Source organism: Oncorhynchus gorbuscha, linkage group LG14 (genome assembly GCF_021184085.1).
Source record: "Oncorhynchus gorbuscha isolate QuinsamMale2020 ecotype Even-year linkage group LG14, OgorEven_v1.0, whole genome shotgun sequence".
In the NCBI taxonomy this organism is placed as follows: Eukaryota; Metazoa; Chordata; class Actinopteri; order Salmoniformes; family Salmonidae; genus Oncorhynchus; species Oncorhynchus gorbuscha.
In genome coordinates this window covers 19860147-19876297 of record NC_060186.1, presented here as the reverse complement: position 1 = coordinate 19876297, position 16151 = coordinate 19860147, and the positions used below count along the sequence as shown (strand labels likewise).

Genomic DNA, 16151 nt, shown 5'->3' with positions numbered 1-16151 from the left:
GAGAATGTACAGTAGGTGACAGCCCGACTACAACAATGACCCATCTGTATTCATTACTGAACAGATACGGAACTAAAAGTACTATAAAGAAATGGTTTGTTTTTTTATTCAGATGATACTGACCTGGAGTATGAGGGATTCCTTTTCACTCACGACAGCATCAAAGGAATGGTTATGGAGCTGTGGATGAGAGAACACACACTACACCATGAAACCACTGGCACTCATCCACAACACACAGGCAGACCAATCAGAAGCAGGCGTGGGGGATCATTTTACATTTACATTTAAGTCATTTAGCAGACGCTCTTATCCAGAGCGACTTACAAATTGGTGCATTCACCTTATGACATCCAGTAGAACAGTCACTTTACAATAGTGCATCTAAATCTTAAAGGGGGGTGAGAAGGATTACTTATCCTATCCTAGGTATTCCTTAAAGAGGTGGGGTTTCAGGTGTCTCCGGAAGGTGGTGATTGACTCCGCTGTCCTGGCGTCGTGAGGGAGTTTGTTCCACCATTGGGGGGCCAGAGCAGCGAACAGTTTTGACTGGGCTGAGCAGGAACTGTACTTCCTCAGTGGTAGGGAGGCGAGCAGGCCAGAGGTGGATGAACGCAGTGCCCTTGTTTGGGTGTAGGGCCTGATCAGAGCCTGGAGGTACTGAGGTGCCGTTCCCCTCACAGCTCCGTAGGCAAGCACCATGGTCTTGTAGCGGATGCGAGCTTCAACTGGAAGCCAGTGGAGAGAACGGAGGAGCGGGGTGACGTGAGAGAACTTGGGAAGGTTGAACACCAGACGGGCTGCGGCGTTCTGGATGAGTTGTAGGGGTTTAATGGCACAGGCAGGGAGCCCAGCCAACAGCGAGTTGCAGTAATCCAGACGGGAGATGACAAGTGCCTGGATTAGGACCTGCGCCGCTTCCTGTGTGATCACTTTGATCCTAAAGGCCAGTTACGTAGGTCCATAGCACTGCACTCCAGGACTTTTTCAGAAGATCATGAAAGGCAAAACAAACATTCACACAACCTTTTCTTCTGGGCACAGTTGACCAGAAACAGATTAAGCCTAGTCCTGGACTAAGAAGCATTCTAAAAATGGAGAATCTTAATTGAAAGTTGTTTTTTTTAGTTGAGAACTAGGCTTAATCTGTTTCCAGGAAACCGCTTTCTAGTTGCCAACCTTGAATCGCTTAATCCCTCGACAGTACAATAGTTTGTTCAATATAGTTGTGTGGACCCACCTGCAGCTCAGCGTTTAGGTCACACAGTTCAATCATCCTCTTCTGGAGGTCATCCATCTCCATGGTGACCTTGATGTTCTAGTCCACAGGTAGGGGGGAGGAGGAGGGAGAGATGAGTAATTCTACCCTAAAAAGATGCCTTATTTTACCCTACCATGTCAGTTAAAAGTGGACAAGGTACATCAGAGTAGATAGCCATGGAATGGCATTTCCTAAATCAGTTTCTCCCAACCCTGGTCCTCCAGTAACCCCAACAGCACACATTTGTATTGTAACCCTGGACAAACACACCTGATTCAACTGGTCAACTAATGATCAAGTCCTCAATGTGTTGAATGAGGTGTGTTTGTCAAGGGCTACAACAAAACTGTACTGTCGTGGGTAATGGAGGACCAGGGTTGGGAAAAACTTTCTTAGATCCTGGAAAAACAGCAGACAGGAAGTTCCCAGGGGAAGCAGATAGTCCTGCTGCTTTTGTTGTGTCGCCCTAGTAGGCACTTATAACTGATCAATGACACTGATTGGTCGGTGAGCACAATCCTGATGACGCCACCAGATCAAATCTCTCATTAAAAGGAATGACAATCACATAGAAGCCCTCGAGGTGCCTTTAAGATGCCTCCAATTAAATACATGATAAAGTAATGAAATGACCCAAGAGCAATGTAGATGTTGAAAGGGGTTCTGTGTGGAGAGAAAGGTTTCCAGTACAGCACCTCATCCTGAAGACAGCTTATCTTGGCAATCAGACTCTGGTTCTCCCTCTCCTGTTGGGGAGATGTTGAGTTAGTATAGGACTGTGGACGTTGTATAGGAAACAGCCAAAGGAAACACCAAAACGAGACAGAACAACTTCTATGCCAAGGTGCATTGATTCTACAAGTGTCTAAAACTGTTGGAGGGATGCGACACTTCTTCCACGAGACGTTAAATCGTTTGGGTTTTTGTTGATGGTGGAATATGCGGCCTCAGGCACCACTCCAGAAACTCCGATAAGTGTTCCATTGGGTTGAGGTCTGGTAACAGATTGCCGTGGCATATGGTTTACATCATTTTTATGCTCAACAAACCATTCAGTGACCACTTGTGCCTCGTGGACACGGGCATTATCATCCTATGGCGGCATAGCCATGGTAGCCAAAATAATGGCCTGTCCAGCATCTTTATAGATGACCCTAAATGAACTCAGGAACCTCAACTGTGTGGAAGCACCTGTTTTCAATACACACTGAACAAAAATGAAACATGTAAAGTGTTGGTCTTATGTTTTATGAACCTAAATAAGATCCCATAAAATGTTCCATACACACAAAAAAACATTTGTCAAATTCTGTCCACAAATTTGTTTACATCCCTGTTAGTGAGCATTTCTCCACTGCCAAGATAATCCAGCCACCTGACAGGTGTGGCATATCAAGAAGCTGATTAAACAGCATGAAATTACATAGGTGCACCATGTGCTGGGGACAATAAAAGGTCACTAAAATGTGCAGTTTTGTCACAACACAATGCCACAGATGTCAAGTTGAGGGCGCATGCAATTGGCATGTTGACTACAGGAATGTCCACCAGAGCTGTTGCCAGAGTATCTTATGTTAATTTCTCTACCTCTGTCGTTTTAGAGAATTTGGCAGTATGTCCAACCAGCCTCACAACCGCAGACCACGTGTAACTGCGCTAGCTCAGGACCTCCACATCCATTCTACTTCACCAGTGGGAACGTCTGAGACCAAACACACAGAGAGCTAATGAAACTGTGGGTTTACACAACCAAAGTATGTCTACACAAACTCTCAGAAACATTCTCAGGGAAGTTCATCTGCGTGCTCGTAGTCCCCCCCTCCAGGGTCCTTGATGTGACTGCAGTTCGGAGTCGTAACCGATTTCAGTGGGCAAATGCTCACATTCGATGGCCACCGGGGAAGTGTGCTCTTCATGGATGAATCCTGGTTTCAACTGTACTGGGCAGATGGCCGACAGAGTATGGCGTTGTGTGGGCGAGGTGTTCGCTGATTTTAACGCTGTGTACAGAGTGCCCCATGGTGGTGGTAGAGTTATGGTATGGCAGGCATAAGCTATGGACAATGAACACAATTGTATTTTATAGATGGCAATTTGAATGCACAGAGATACCGTGATGAGATCCCGAGGCCCATTGTCGTGCCATTCATCCGCTGCCATCACCTCATGTTTCAGCATGATAATGTACGGCCCCATGTCGTAAGGATCTGTACACAATTCCTGGAAGCTGAAAATGTCCCAGTTCTTCCATGGTCTGCATACCAACCAGATATGTCACCCATTGAGAATGTTTGGGATGCTCTGGATCGCCGTACACGACAGCGTGTTCCAGTGGAGTGGGACAACATTCCAAGGGCCACAGTCAACAGCCTGCTCAACTCTATGCAAAGGAGATGTCTCGCTGCATGAAGCAAATGGTGGAGACACCAGATACTGACTGGTTTTCTGATCCACGCCCCTTTTCTTTAAGGTATCTGTGACCAACATATTCAAGTCTGTATTCCCAGTCATATGAATTCCATAGATTAGGGCCTGATTAATTTATTTTAAAAACATTTTTTTTTTACTGATTTCCGTATATGAACTGTAACTCAGTAAAATCTTTGAAATTGTTGCATGTTGAGTTTATACTTTTGTTCAGTGTAGATGGTTGAATAGCATGACAGTGAAGTAGTGTGTGTGAGTGTATATACCATATGTTTGGTCTGAGCCGAGGCCCTGGCTCTGCCCTCCTCTGTATAGCTCAGACTCATCTTCATCTCCTCCACCTCATCCTTCAACATCTTCTCCTTCTGGGCCAGCTGCTGGCCTCTACAGGGGGGAGAGAGGGACATTATACTTGGGTGTGTGTATGTGGGGCCTAATAGGAGGTTCAATTGAGAGAAGGCGGAAAAGGAAGGCAGGCATCTCAAAAGTGTGTGTGTGTGTGTGTGTGTGTGTGTGTGTGTGTGTGTGTGTACAATCCATACAGTCTGGCCTGTGACTTGAGCTCCTCGTTCTCCTCTGCTAGTTTCTGGTTATGGTCCTCCATGGTCTCCACATTCTGCTTCAGCTTCCTCACCTCCTCCTGAAGCTTCTGGTTACTGAACTGCAGGTCGGTCACACAGAACACCAGGTCTGACGTCTCACTGGGGAGAGAAACAGTCACATACAGGGTAAAACACAGTCAAATTGGACAATTGCATGCACACAGGAACACGAGCATTACTTACAGATCTGCTCGTGACACCTCCCCTCCGAATGCCTCCAGACTACCCGAGGTCATGTTCAGCAGGACAGACCTCTTAGCTGATGGAGAGAAGAGAGATGGAGTGAGAGAAGTGGTCTATGCTTATAGAAAGAATGAGGGAGAAAATACATTGACTTGCTAAAATGAGAAGTTGTGTGTGTAAGAGAGTGAGTGAGTGGTGGTGCGAGAGAGAGAGAGAGCTACATGGAGGCATGGTACAAGAGAAAACCTTCACCCCTCACGACAGTCATCCATTTCTCTGACTAGTCCTCTAATGTCTCCTATACGTCTGTGACAGGCTCAGAGTCTGACAGACTATACAGTGGATTGTGAAAGTATTCACCCCCCTTGGCATTTTTCCTATTACAACGTGGAATTACAACGTGGAATTAAAACATTTTTTTTGGGGGGGGGTTGTATCAATCATTTGATGTACACAACATGCCTACCACTATGAAGATGCAAAATATGTTTTATTGTGAAAAAAGAGAATACAAAAAAATAAAAAACTTGAGCGGGCATAACTATTCACCCCACAAAGGTCAATACTTTATAGAGCCACCTTTTGCAGCAATTACAGCTGCAAGTCTCTTGGGGTATATAGCTATAAGCTTGGCAGGGGCACATCTAGCCACTGAGATTTTTGCCCATTCTTCAAGGCAAAACTGCTCTAGCTCCTTCAAGTTGGATGGGTTCCGCTGGTGTACAGCAATCTTTAAGTCATACCACAGATTCTCAATTGGATTGAGGTCTGGGTTTTGACTAGGCCATTCAAAGACTTTAAATGTGTCCCCTTAAACCACACGAGTGTTGCTTTAGCAGTATGCTTAGGGTCATTGTCCTGCTGGAAGGTGAACCTCCATCCCAGTCTCAAACCTCTAGAAGACAAACAGGTTTCTCTCAAGAATTTCCCTGCATTTAGCACCAACCATCCTTCATTCAATTCTGACCAGTTTCCCAGGCCTTGCTGATGAAAAACATCCCCCACAGTATGATGCTGCCACCACCATGCTTCCCTGTGGGGATGCGGTTCTCGGTTGATGAGGTGATTTTCCCTTGATGGCCAATAAGCTCAATTTTAGTCTCATCTGACCAGAGTACCTTCTTCCATATGCTTGGGGAGTCTCCCACACACCTTTTGGCAAAAAAAACATGTTTGCTTATTTCTTTCTTTATGCAATGACTTGTTTCTGGACATTCTTCCGTAAAGCCCAACTCTGTGGGGTGTACGGCTTAAAGTGGTCCTATGGACAGATACTCCAATCTCTGCTGTGGAGCTTTGCAGCTCCTTCAGGGTTATCTTTGGTCTCTTTGTTGCCTCTCTGATTAAGGCCCTCCTTGCCTGGTCCATGGGTTTTGGTTGGTGTCCCTCTTGGCAGGTTTGTTGTGGTGCCATATTCTTACCACTTTAAAAAAATGGATTTAATGGTGCTCCATGGGATGTTCAAAATTAGATTTTTTTATTTTATCTCTCAACCCTGAATTAAGTACTTTTTTTTCATTTCACTTCACCAATTTGGACTATTTTGTGTATGTCCGTTACATTAGTTCCTAATAGAAATCTATTTAAATTACAGGTTGTAATGTAACAAAATAGAAAATATGCCAAGGGAGATGAATACTTTTGCAGGCACTGTACGTCTGTATCAACTCACCTGACAGGCTGTCTCGGAGTCTGACAGACTCTTGAGTTAGGTCCTCTGGTGTGTCGTCCCTGTGGTTGTGGTGAAGACAAGGAGACAGACACCCAGAAACATGACATTACAGTCACACAATATCACAGGCTTACTTACACACACACGCAGAGGTTAATGTATCTGTTACAACACAAGAGTTACAGAAGCTTATCTAATAGACAACAAGCTCTTTGATGAGAATATTCGACTGAAAAGTTGGTATCCATTTGCCCGTGTGACAGAACACATGAACTAGAACACAGCACCCTCTACAGGCAAAAGAGGGACAAGACAACATGCACTGCTATGTAGTGCACTACATTTGACCACAGCCCTGGTCAAAAGTAGTGCACAATAAAAGGGAAGAGTGCCATTTTCGGGGGCACAGAAAACATCTCCAGTACCCATTCTTTCTGCAGTCATCGATCCACTCCTTCATGATGGCGTGGTAGGTGTCCAGGTCTATGGAGACATCTTTGTGCTCTGGGTCCAGCATATTACACAGGTCCTCCAGCCCGCTGTCCTCAGAATCCCGGCTGGTGGTGTGACGCAGGTAGTCCACGATACGAGACACGTACACCTTACCTGAAGGAGCAGGAGGAGGCCAGGTTACCGTCTTTATCATGGTAATTTACTGGGTTACTGTAGTCAGTCTGGTGACTAGCATGGGAAGGGACCTCCCCAGGAGTCATAGCAATCGCCTTCCTTCGCCTGAGGTTCTTTCAGTAACAGCTTTTAGTAAACAAAATAGGACTGTGGAGAGACCACCACCCAGAGGGAATCTAGAGCACCTGTACCACGTCATTGACTGCTTCAGAAACAAAGAAAAGAAAGCAGACCTGGCTACACCCCAGTGGAGTAAATTACTGGCTGCCTTTTTAACAAAACTTTATCACAGTGAGTGTGTGTGTATGAGATTGTGCCTCCTCATGCGTGTTTGATACGGTGAGTCGGGATAAAAGAGTGTGTACTCCACAATGTGCTAGATTTGATATTTTGAGTGTACTTCTGTGCTCAATATACATTTGATACTTTGAGAGTTTAATGCTGTATGTGAGCGAGTGCGTACCTCTGCGCTGGGTGTCACAAACATGGAAAATGGTGTCTAGTAAATCCTCTTCACAGATCAGACTGACCTCAGTCATCTCCTTCCGGTTCTCAGAGGACATGGCTCCTACACACACACACACACACACACACACACACACACACACACACACACACACACACACACACACACACACACACACACACACACACACACACACACACACACTTTCTGTAACTACACTGGCCAGTGGCCACTTCATCAGCCAACATCAGTGGCCAATAAACATGATTGATCTTCTGTCAGTTGCATAACATTCCTTGAGGCAACATCATAAAACGTACATACTGGTGTGTGACATAAGAGATGGCAAACGGAAAGGAGTGTGTGACAGGCCTGAGGAATGCTCTTAACCTCACGATCGATAGTTACCGTTGATGTCACTGTTCACTAAGAACTGAGCAGTGCTTTCATAATCCCACGGTGAGTGTGTGTGTATCCCCCTTACCGTCTCCCATGGACAGTCTCTTGACAACCAGGGCCGGGTAAGGCAGCTCACACTGCAGCAGGTTGGCCGTGGAGTCTGACGAGCAGAAGTTGAGGTTGTAGGACAGCAGGCTCTGTGCAGGTGTGCGAGTCAGAGATGGGGTCCTGTGCCTCTCGCTGCCGTCAGACCCTGTCCCCGCCTCAGGCTGAGTAAACTGGTGACCATGAGAGAAGCTGAAAAAAGTGTCTCCAGTCTGGACAGCTGGGGTGGAGCAGTCCCTCTGCCCTCCTAACCCCACCCCCCTCCACTCCCCAGGATGACTTGTTATGGTAAACGTAGCATTGACCGGGGTTGGGGGGTTCATGGTGGGGTTGGCTGGGCTGGAGTTGGGACAGTAGGAGCTCCTGGGAAGCTGGGGTGAACCCTTGGGGGTTAACATCCCCTCCCTCTCGCGCTTCTTCAGGATGACTTCCAGGTTGCGGCGCAGGCTGGACTGGGGGCTGTCGTAGCTGCTGGACGTGAACTTTGGAATCTGGAAGGGCGAGGAGGGGTTAACCGCACGGTCGTGCCGCTGGATGGTCTGCAGCTTACGACAGATGCTGTCAACAGGGTTGTGGCGTTGACGATGGGTCACTCCAAGGTCCATGCTGGAGCAGGGGGTGACAACACAAGAACTGGAGAGAGGAGAAACTGTCATTGGAGACCGGCCTCATTGTAAACATGAATTTGATATTAATTGACCTGCCTGGTAAAGTAAAGGTCAAATAAATCATTAAAAGGAGACGGGTTTAGTGAAAGGAGAGGAATTACACTGATAGTCCATCACACCAGATACTTCCCAAGTTCATCACATTTCAGACATCCCAAATAGACTACAGTTGTTGATTGAGGTTGTTGTAGTGTATTCTTCTTGTGTTTCTTGTGTGTAGACCATAGGGTTAGTTTTTAAATGGGAGCAACAGAGCACAGCACGCCAGCAGTCTACCTGGATAAAAATAACGAGCTTACCTGAGCCACTAACTGAAAGGACACTTATTATTAAATCAATCTTCTGTAAACTAACAAATGTTTCTAAAAACATTAAACTAACAAGAGTGAGTTGCCCTAATATATATTTTGTTGACAAGACAAACATGTTGTAGCCTTGGGTTATGCAAAATACGATAACAAGGACTGCCATGAATAATTGACGCCAATTTTCTTTATTTTTCAATAAATATGAACGACAGACTATCGTAGTTTATACTTGGATTTTGATGTAGGCTACTTACCTCTCTTTACCGTGTTGCCTATATTTTGTAAACGTAAATAGTCCTCCTTTACGTCTCAATTCGCTTGATACAGCCTTCAAAGTCAAACCACACTCGGGAAATCAATCAGAGCGCTTGAGTGACATGTGTTTGCAATTTGAAACCGAAGAAGTAGGTAGATCACTCATCTAAAACCAAGCCAACACTGACCCTTTGTGGCCAATAATATTGTTGCATCCCTGTTTGATCACAGACCTTCAGACTCACAAATCGAAAGTCAGTTATTTTTCAGTGTAAAAATCCACAATTGGAGATGTGTGATTGGAGAAAGTGGTAAAAACCAACAAATACGCTGTACCACCGGCCAGGTGTTGTCTATGAAGTTGATTACAGTGTGCCTACCCTGCCCTGGTGTAAAGTACTTAAAGTACTACTTAAGTCGTTTTTGGGGGTATCTCTACTTTACGATTGATCTTTTTTGACAATTTTGACTTTGACTTCACTTACATACCTAAATTATGTACTTTCTACTCCATACATTTTCCCTGACTCGTACTCATTGCATTTTGAATGCTTAGCAGGACATGGTCATCCCTACTGCCACTGATCTGGTGAACTCACTAAACACAAAATCTTTGTAAATTATGTCTGAGTGTTGGAGTGTGACATACTTTTTTAACGTATATTTTAGCAACAACATTTACTTTTGCTACTTAAGTATATTTAAAACCAAGTAGTATTTTACTGGGTGACATTCACTTTTACTTGAATCATTTTCTATTAAAGGTATCTTTACTTTGACTCAAGTATGAGAATTGGGTACTTTCTCCACTACTGCTGCCCTGTCCTGTGTTCTTTTGTATCTTTAGCTAATAAAGAGACTGCACCATGTCTTTCGATTAGAATAGAATAGAGCTGAGCTAACTTTAAAGAATAGAATATCGTGTTAACTAATGCCAAATCAATGTACCTATTTTGCAGGAGACGTGCTGTGATCCCAATGTAAACAGCACACCTCAATGTAAGCTAATGGTTAACTTTGTTACTGTTTATAACAATACAAACATGGTTCTGATGTCTGTGAGATAGTACAATTGATCATTGCAAGGGTTCTGCATGGAGAAATGTGTTCTAAGAGTGAAGAACAGGTTAGGTCACATAATTTCCTCAGAGAGAGCTTATAGGCTATTGAAAATCTATACCAATGGTCCATGTTGGAATGTCTTTTGTACAATACAAGTTCAAATCTCTCTCTCTCACTCTCTCTGACAAAGTGTGTCTCTTCAGACCCATGCTTAACATGAACCGTATGTCCAAGTCTGCAGAGAGAGCCTGCCGGCAAAAACACACAGAGCACATAATATGGTATCATACCAACTAAAGTACAATAATAATAGTTAGATACACTGTATTTCATATATCATGTACACTGAAGAATGAAACACTGTTAACACTTTCCACAACATATTTTGTAATGAATGTTCTGTCCTCATGCTCTCTCTCTCTCTCTCTCTCTCTCTCTCTCTCTCTCTCTCTCTCTCTCTCTCTCTCTCTCTCTCTCTCTCTCTCTCTCTCTCTCTCTCTCTCTCTCTCTCTCTCTCTGTCTCTCTCTCTCTCTCTCTCTCTCTCTCTCTCTCTCTGTGTCTCTCTCTCTCTCTCTCTCTCTCTCTCTCTCTCTCTCTCTGTCTCTCTCTCTCTCTTCCTGTCTGTGTCTTTTGAGATGTCTGTGCATCATTTAGCATCTACAATGGTATGGTTTATTGTAGTGGGCTTTGATAAACTTAGGGTAATACATGCATGGGAGACAATGTACATTTAATATATAAATGAGAGAAGAACAGTAAGTGAAAAGCCATAAACAGCAGGGACAATCCAGGGAGGAAAACCTGTTTGGTTGTGTACCACAACGCATATTATATACTGAACACAAATATAAACGCAACATGCATCAATTTCAAAGATTTTAATGAGTTACAGTTCATATAAGAAAATCAATGAGGCCATAATCTATGGGTTTTACATGACTGGGAACACAGATATGCATCTGTTGGCCACAGGTACATTTAAGGAAAATGGTAAGGGCGTGGATCAGAAAACCAGTCAGTATCTGGTGTGACCACGATTAGCCTCATATGGCGCTACACATCTCCTTCGCATTGAGTTGATCAGGCTGTTGATTGTGGCCTGTGGACTGTTGTTCCACTCCTCTTCAATGGTTGTGCGAAGTTGCTGTATATTGAAAGGGACCTGGAACACGCTGTCATACAGAGCATCCCAAACTTGCTCAATGGGTGACATGTCTGGTCAGCATGCAGACCATGGAAGAACTGGAACATTTTCAGCTTCCAGGAATTGTGTACAGATTCTTGAGACATGGGGCCGTACATTATCATGCTGAAACATGAGGTGATGCGGTGGATGAATATCACAACAATGGGCCTCAGGATCTCTTCACGGTATCTCTGTGCATTCAAATTGGAAGCAGCTTATGATAGAGAAACAAACATGACATTTTCTGGCAACAGCTCTGGTGGACATTCCTGCTGTCAGCATGCCAATTGCACACACCCTCAAAACTTGTGTGACCGAACTGCACCTTTTAGAGTGGCCTTTTATTGTCCCCAGCACAAGGTGCACCTGTGTAAAGATCATGCTCTTTAATCAACTTCTTGATATGCCACACCTGTCAGGTGGATGGATTATTTTGGCATAGGAGAAATGCTCACTAACAGGAATGTAAACAAATTTGTACACAAAATTTGGGAGAAATATGTTTTGTGTATGGGAAATATCTGTGATTATTTATATCAGGGGACCAACACTTTACATGTTGCGTTTATATTTATGTTCAATGATACAACCTACCTCTGTACACATATAGTCAGGTCCAAAATGATTGTCAGCCTTGATAAAGATTATCTAAAAGATTGTATAATATAAAAAACACAAATACTGAGCTACATTGCACGCATATTTTTGGGGAAAATTATAATATTTTATCCTAATACAATTGTTGAGAGAAAGAGATTTTGTTTAACAAGTAATCTTTTTTTTCTAAAATAGATTGGGGTACAAATGATTGCCACCCCTGCTTCCAATATACTGTACCTCACCTTGCAAGGATAATGGCACCGAGCCTTTTTCTAAAATATTTGATGAGATTGGAGAACATATTTGGAGGGATCTTAGACTATTCCTCCATACAGAATGTTTCCCAGTGTCATGACTTGGCCTGGAGGTAGGTTTATGACAGTCATAAATACCTCTTTTCCCACATTTTTCCTCTCTCTACCCTACTGATGTTACATTTGCAAACCCCTTTGGTTAACATAGAGATTCTGGGAACTGCAGAAGGTGGGGGGAAATGAACTATATTCTGGTAAGCCGACCAATTGAACATATGCGGTGGTACTTAATGAATATGATGTCAGTTCGGTTGTCATCTGAGACATTCTCATCAATGATAAGATGACATAAACTCTACACTGGAAAGTCTACACATCAGAGTTATCGGATTCACATGGAATTGTTGTTAAATTTAAATGTTTGAATATGAAATTATTCGTGATGAGATGAAATGTGATTTTAGCTTCTAAAATGTGAGATTTGGGTTTTCATAAGGTTAGGGCTATGCTCAATCAGTGGCCAGCCCCTGTGAAGGGACATGGGCTATAAAACGTTTCAAACACACCCTCCTCTCCCTTCCTATATAAAGCCTTGACGACAATGTAACCTCCTGTTCTGAGGATGCGAGGACGACGGTCCGATGTCAGAATGGTTCAGATACTAACTACAGAATGAAGCCAACATCAGCGTAAGCTTTGGTTGCAAATGGTATGAACGTTGAACTATTATTCACTACAGAAGTGATACCTCCTAGCCGTTGAGTTAGCAACAGCAGCTGCAAACCTCCTTAGGAAGGAACAGACAGAGTATCCCGTCTACCACACAACGACGTTACAACCACGTATCCAATTGACCACCAGAGACATTCTCCAAAGGACAAAGGACTCGATTTGGCAACACAGCCTTCCATCTTCCAACCTACCGAAGCGCAAATGGGAGGTAATTTAGAATGCATAAGATACTGTATTTACGAAAGCACAGCTTCGTCCTTTTGTTCCTCAGTCTTCCCGCTCTTTCACTCAAACCCAGGCCCTTTTCTTTTGTGCAACAAGCTGTCATATCTGTTCCGCCCGCTAGGGACGTTTTCCTTTATGACGTCATTTGTAATCAAGTTATGATCAATTATGTGTATGTGGAATTCTGTGTGATTAGTTAGGTATTTAGTAAATAAATAATTAAACCCAATTTTGTATTGCTGATTCAACTTGTTAGCCATCTTCCCATCAATTTTAACCATCTTCCCTGTCCCTGCTGAAGAAAAGCAGGCCCAAACCATGATGCTGCCACCACCATGTTTGACAGTGGGGATGCTGTGTTCAGGGTGATGAGCTGTGTTGCTTTTACGCCAAACATAACGTTTTGCATTGTTGCCAAAAAGTTCAATTTTGGTTTCATCTGACCAGAGCACCTTCTTCCACATGTTTGGTGTGTCTCCCAGGTGGCTTGTGGCAAACTTTAAACGACACTTTTCATGGATATCTTTAAGAAATGGCTTTCTTCTTGCCACTCTTCCATAAAGGCCAGATTTGTGCAATATACGACTGATTGTTGTCCTATGGACAGAGTCTCCCACCTCAGCTGTAGATCTCTGCAGTTCATCCAGAGTGATCATGGGCCTCTTGGCTGCATCTCTGATCAGTCTTCTCCTTGTATGAGCTGAAAGTTTAGAGGGACGGCCAGGTCTTGGTAGATTTGCAGTGGTCTGATACTCCTTCCATTTCAATATTATCGCTTGCACAGTGCTCCTTGGGATGTTTAAAGCTTGGGAAATCTTTTTGTATCCAAATCCGGCTTTAAACTTCTTCACAACGGTATCTCGGACCTGCCTGGTGTGTTCCTTGTTCTTCATGATGCTCTCTGCGCTTTTAACGGACCTCTGAGACTATCACAGTGCAGGTGCATTTATACGGAGACTTGATTACACACAGGTGGATTGTATTTATCATCATTAGTCATTTAGGTCAACATTGGATCATTCAGAGATCCTCACTGAACTTCTGGAGAGAGTTTACTGCACTGAAAGTAAAGGGGCTGAATAATTTTGCACGCCCAATTTTTCAGTTTTTGATTTGTTAAAAAAGTTTGAAATATCCAATAAATGTCGTTCCACTTCATGATTGTGTCCCACTTGTTGTTGATTCTTCACAAAAAAATACAGTTTTATATCTTTATGTTTGAAGCCTGAAATGTGGCAAAAGGTCGCAAAGTTCAAGGGGGCCGAATACTTTCGCGAGGCACTGTACATTTACATGATTAGCTCAATCAGGTGATATTAATTAGGGAGAAATTATTTTATAGAATAGCGTGTCATATCACTTAATCCGACATAGCCAAAGACACAACACCAGTATCCTTTGTCTGCGCTTATGGACCGCTCCATTCAATTTAAACCACAGGTTTTCAATGGGGTCCAAGTCCAGAGACTGAGATGGCAATTGCAAAATGTTGATTTTGTGGTCAATTAACCATTTATTTGTGGATTTTGATGGGCTGCGGCCAAGTTTAAGCCTCCTGGGAGATGCAAACAGGTTTTTGGCTAAAATGTCCTGGCACTGGGTAAATGTCATGATGCCAATGCCCTCAGCTCTGTCGTTGTTTGTTGTGTCATCAGCAAACTTCATATTTGAGTTGGAGTCGTGCGTGGCCACGTAGTTGTGGGTGACCCATGGAGTACAAAAGAGGGCTAAGCACACACCCCTGGGGGGGCCCCGTGTTGAGGATCAGTGTGGCGGAGAAGTTGTTGCCTCCCCTCACCACCTGGGGTCGGCCCGGCAGGAAGTCCAAGACCCAGTTGCACAGGAACACATATAAATATATCTATGCACTATGCCGTGCGGTATAGTCAAGATGCAATAGATGGTATAAAATACAGTATGAGATGAGTAATGTAGGATATGTAAACATTATTTAAGTGACATTATTTAAAGTGACTCGTGATACCTTTATTAAATCAATTTATTTAAGTGGCCAGTGATTTGAGTCTGTATGCTGGCAGTATAACAGTTTAACAATCTGATGGATTTAAGATAGAACCTGTTTTTCAGTCTTGGTTCCAGCTTTGATGCACCTGTACTGACCTCACCTTCTGGATGATAGCAGGGTGAACAGGCAGTGGCTCGGGTGGTTGTTGTCCTTGATGATCTTTTTGGCTTTCCGGTGACTTCGGGTGCTGTAGGTGTCCTGGAGGGCAGGTAGTTTGCCCCCGGTGATGCGCTGTGCAGGCCGCACTACCCTCTGGGGAGCCTTGCAGTTGAGAGCGGTGCAATTGCCGTACCAGGTGGTGATACTGCCCGACAGGATGCTCTCGATTGTGCATTTGTAAAAGTTTGTGAGGGTTTTAGGTGCCAAGTTTCTTCAGCCTCCTGAGGTTGAAGAGGCGCTGTTGCGCCTTCTTCACCATGCTGTCTGTGTGGGTGAACCATTTCAGTTTGTCCGTGATGTGTATGCCGAGGAACTTAAAACTTTCCACCTTCTCCATTACTGTTCCGTTGATGTGGATAGGGGGGTGCTCCCCTTGCTGTTTCCTGAAGTCCACGATCATTTCCTTTGTTTTGACGTTGAGTGAGAGGTTATTTTCCTGACACCACACACTGAGGTCCCTCACCTCCTCCCTGTAGGCTCATCTCATCATTGTTGGTAATCAAGCCTACCATTGTAGTGTCGTCTGCAAACTTGATGATTGAGTTGAAGAGGTGCATGGCCACGCAGTCATGGGTGAACAGGGAGTACAGGAGAGGGCTGAGAACGTACCCTTGTGGGGCCCCAGTATTGAGGATCAGCGGGGTGGAGATGTTGTTACCTACCTTCACCACCTGGGGGCGGCCCATCAGAAAGTCCAGGACCCAGTTGCACAGGGCGGGGTCGAGACCCAGGGTCTCAAGCTTAATGATGAGTTTGGAGGGTACTATTGTGTTGAACATCATTCTTACATAGGTTTTCCTCTTGTCCAGATGGGATAGGGCAGTGTGCAGTGTGATGGCGATTGCATCGTCTGTGGACCTATTGGGGTGGTAAGCTAATTGGAGTGGGTCTAGGGTATCAGGTAGGGTGGAGGTGATATGATCCTTGACTAGT

At 44.2% G+C, this 16151-nt stretch overlaps 1 protein-coding gene across 1 annotated transcript in view; it reads right to left on the bottom strand.

Moving 5' to 3' along the window:
• The window catches only part of LOC123995500 (inositol 1,4,5-triphosphate receptor associated 2-like), a 34620-nt gene that overhangs the window by 16069 nt on the left and 2400 nt on the right, over positions 1–16151 (bottom strand). Inside the window, 10 exon segments of the mRNA XM_046299152.1 lie at positions 124–180; positions 1241–1318; positions 1957–2007; positions 3955–4072; positions 4231–4389; positions 4474–4549; positions 6146–6204; positions 6571–6751; positions 7236–7340; positions 7723–8375. Of these exon segments, the coding sequence (XP_046155108.1) occupies positions 124–180; positions 1241–1318; positions 1957–2007; positions 3955–4072; positions 4231–4389; positions 4474–4549; positions 6146–6204; positions 6571–6751; positions 7236–7340; positions 7723–8347 (1509 nt within the window). The 5' untranslated portion in view covers positions 8348–8375.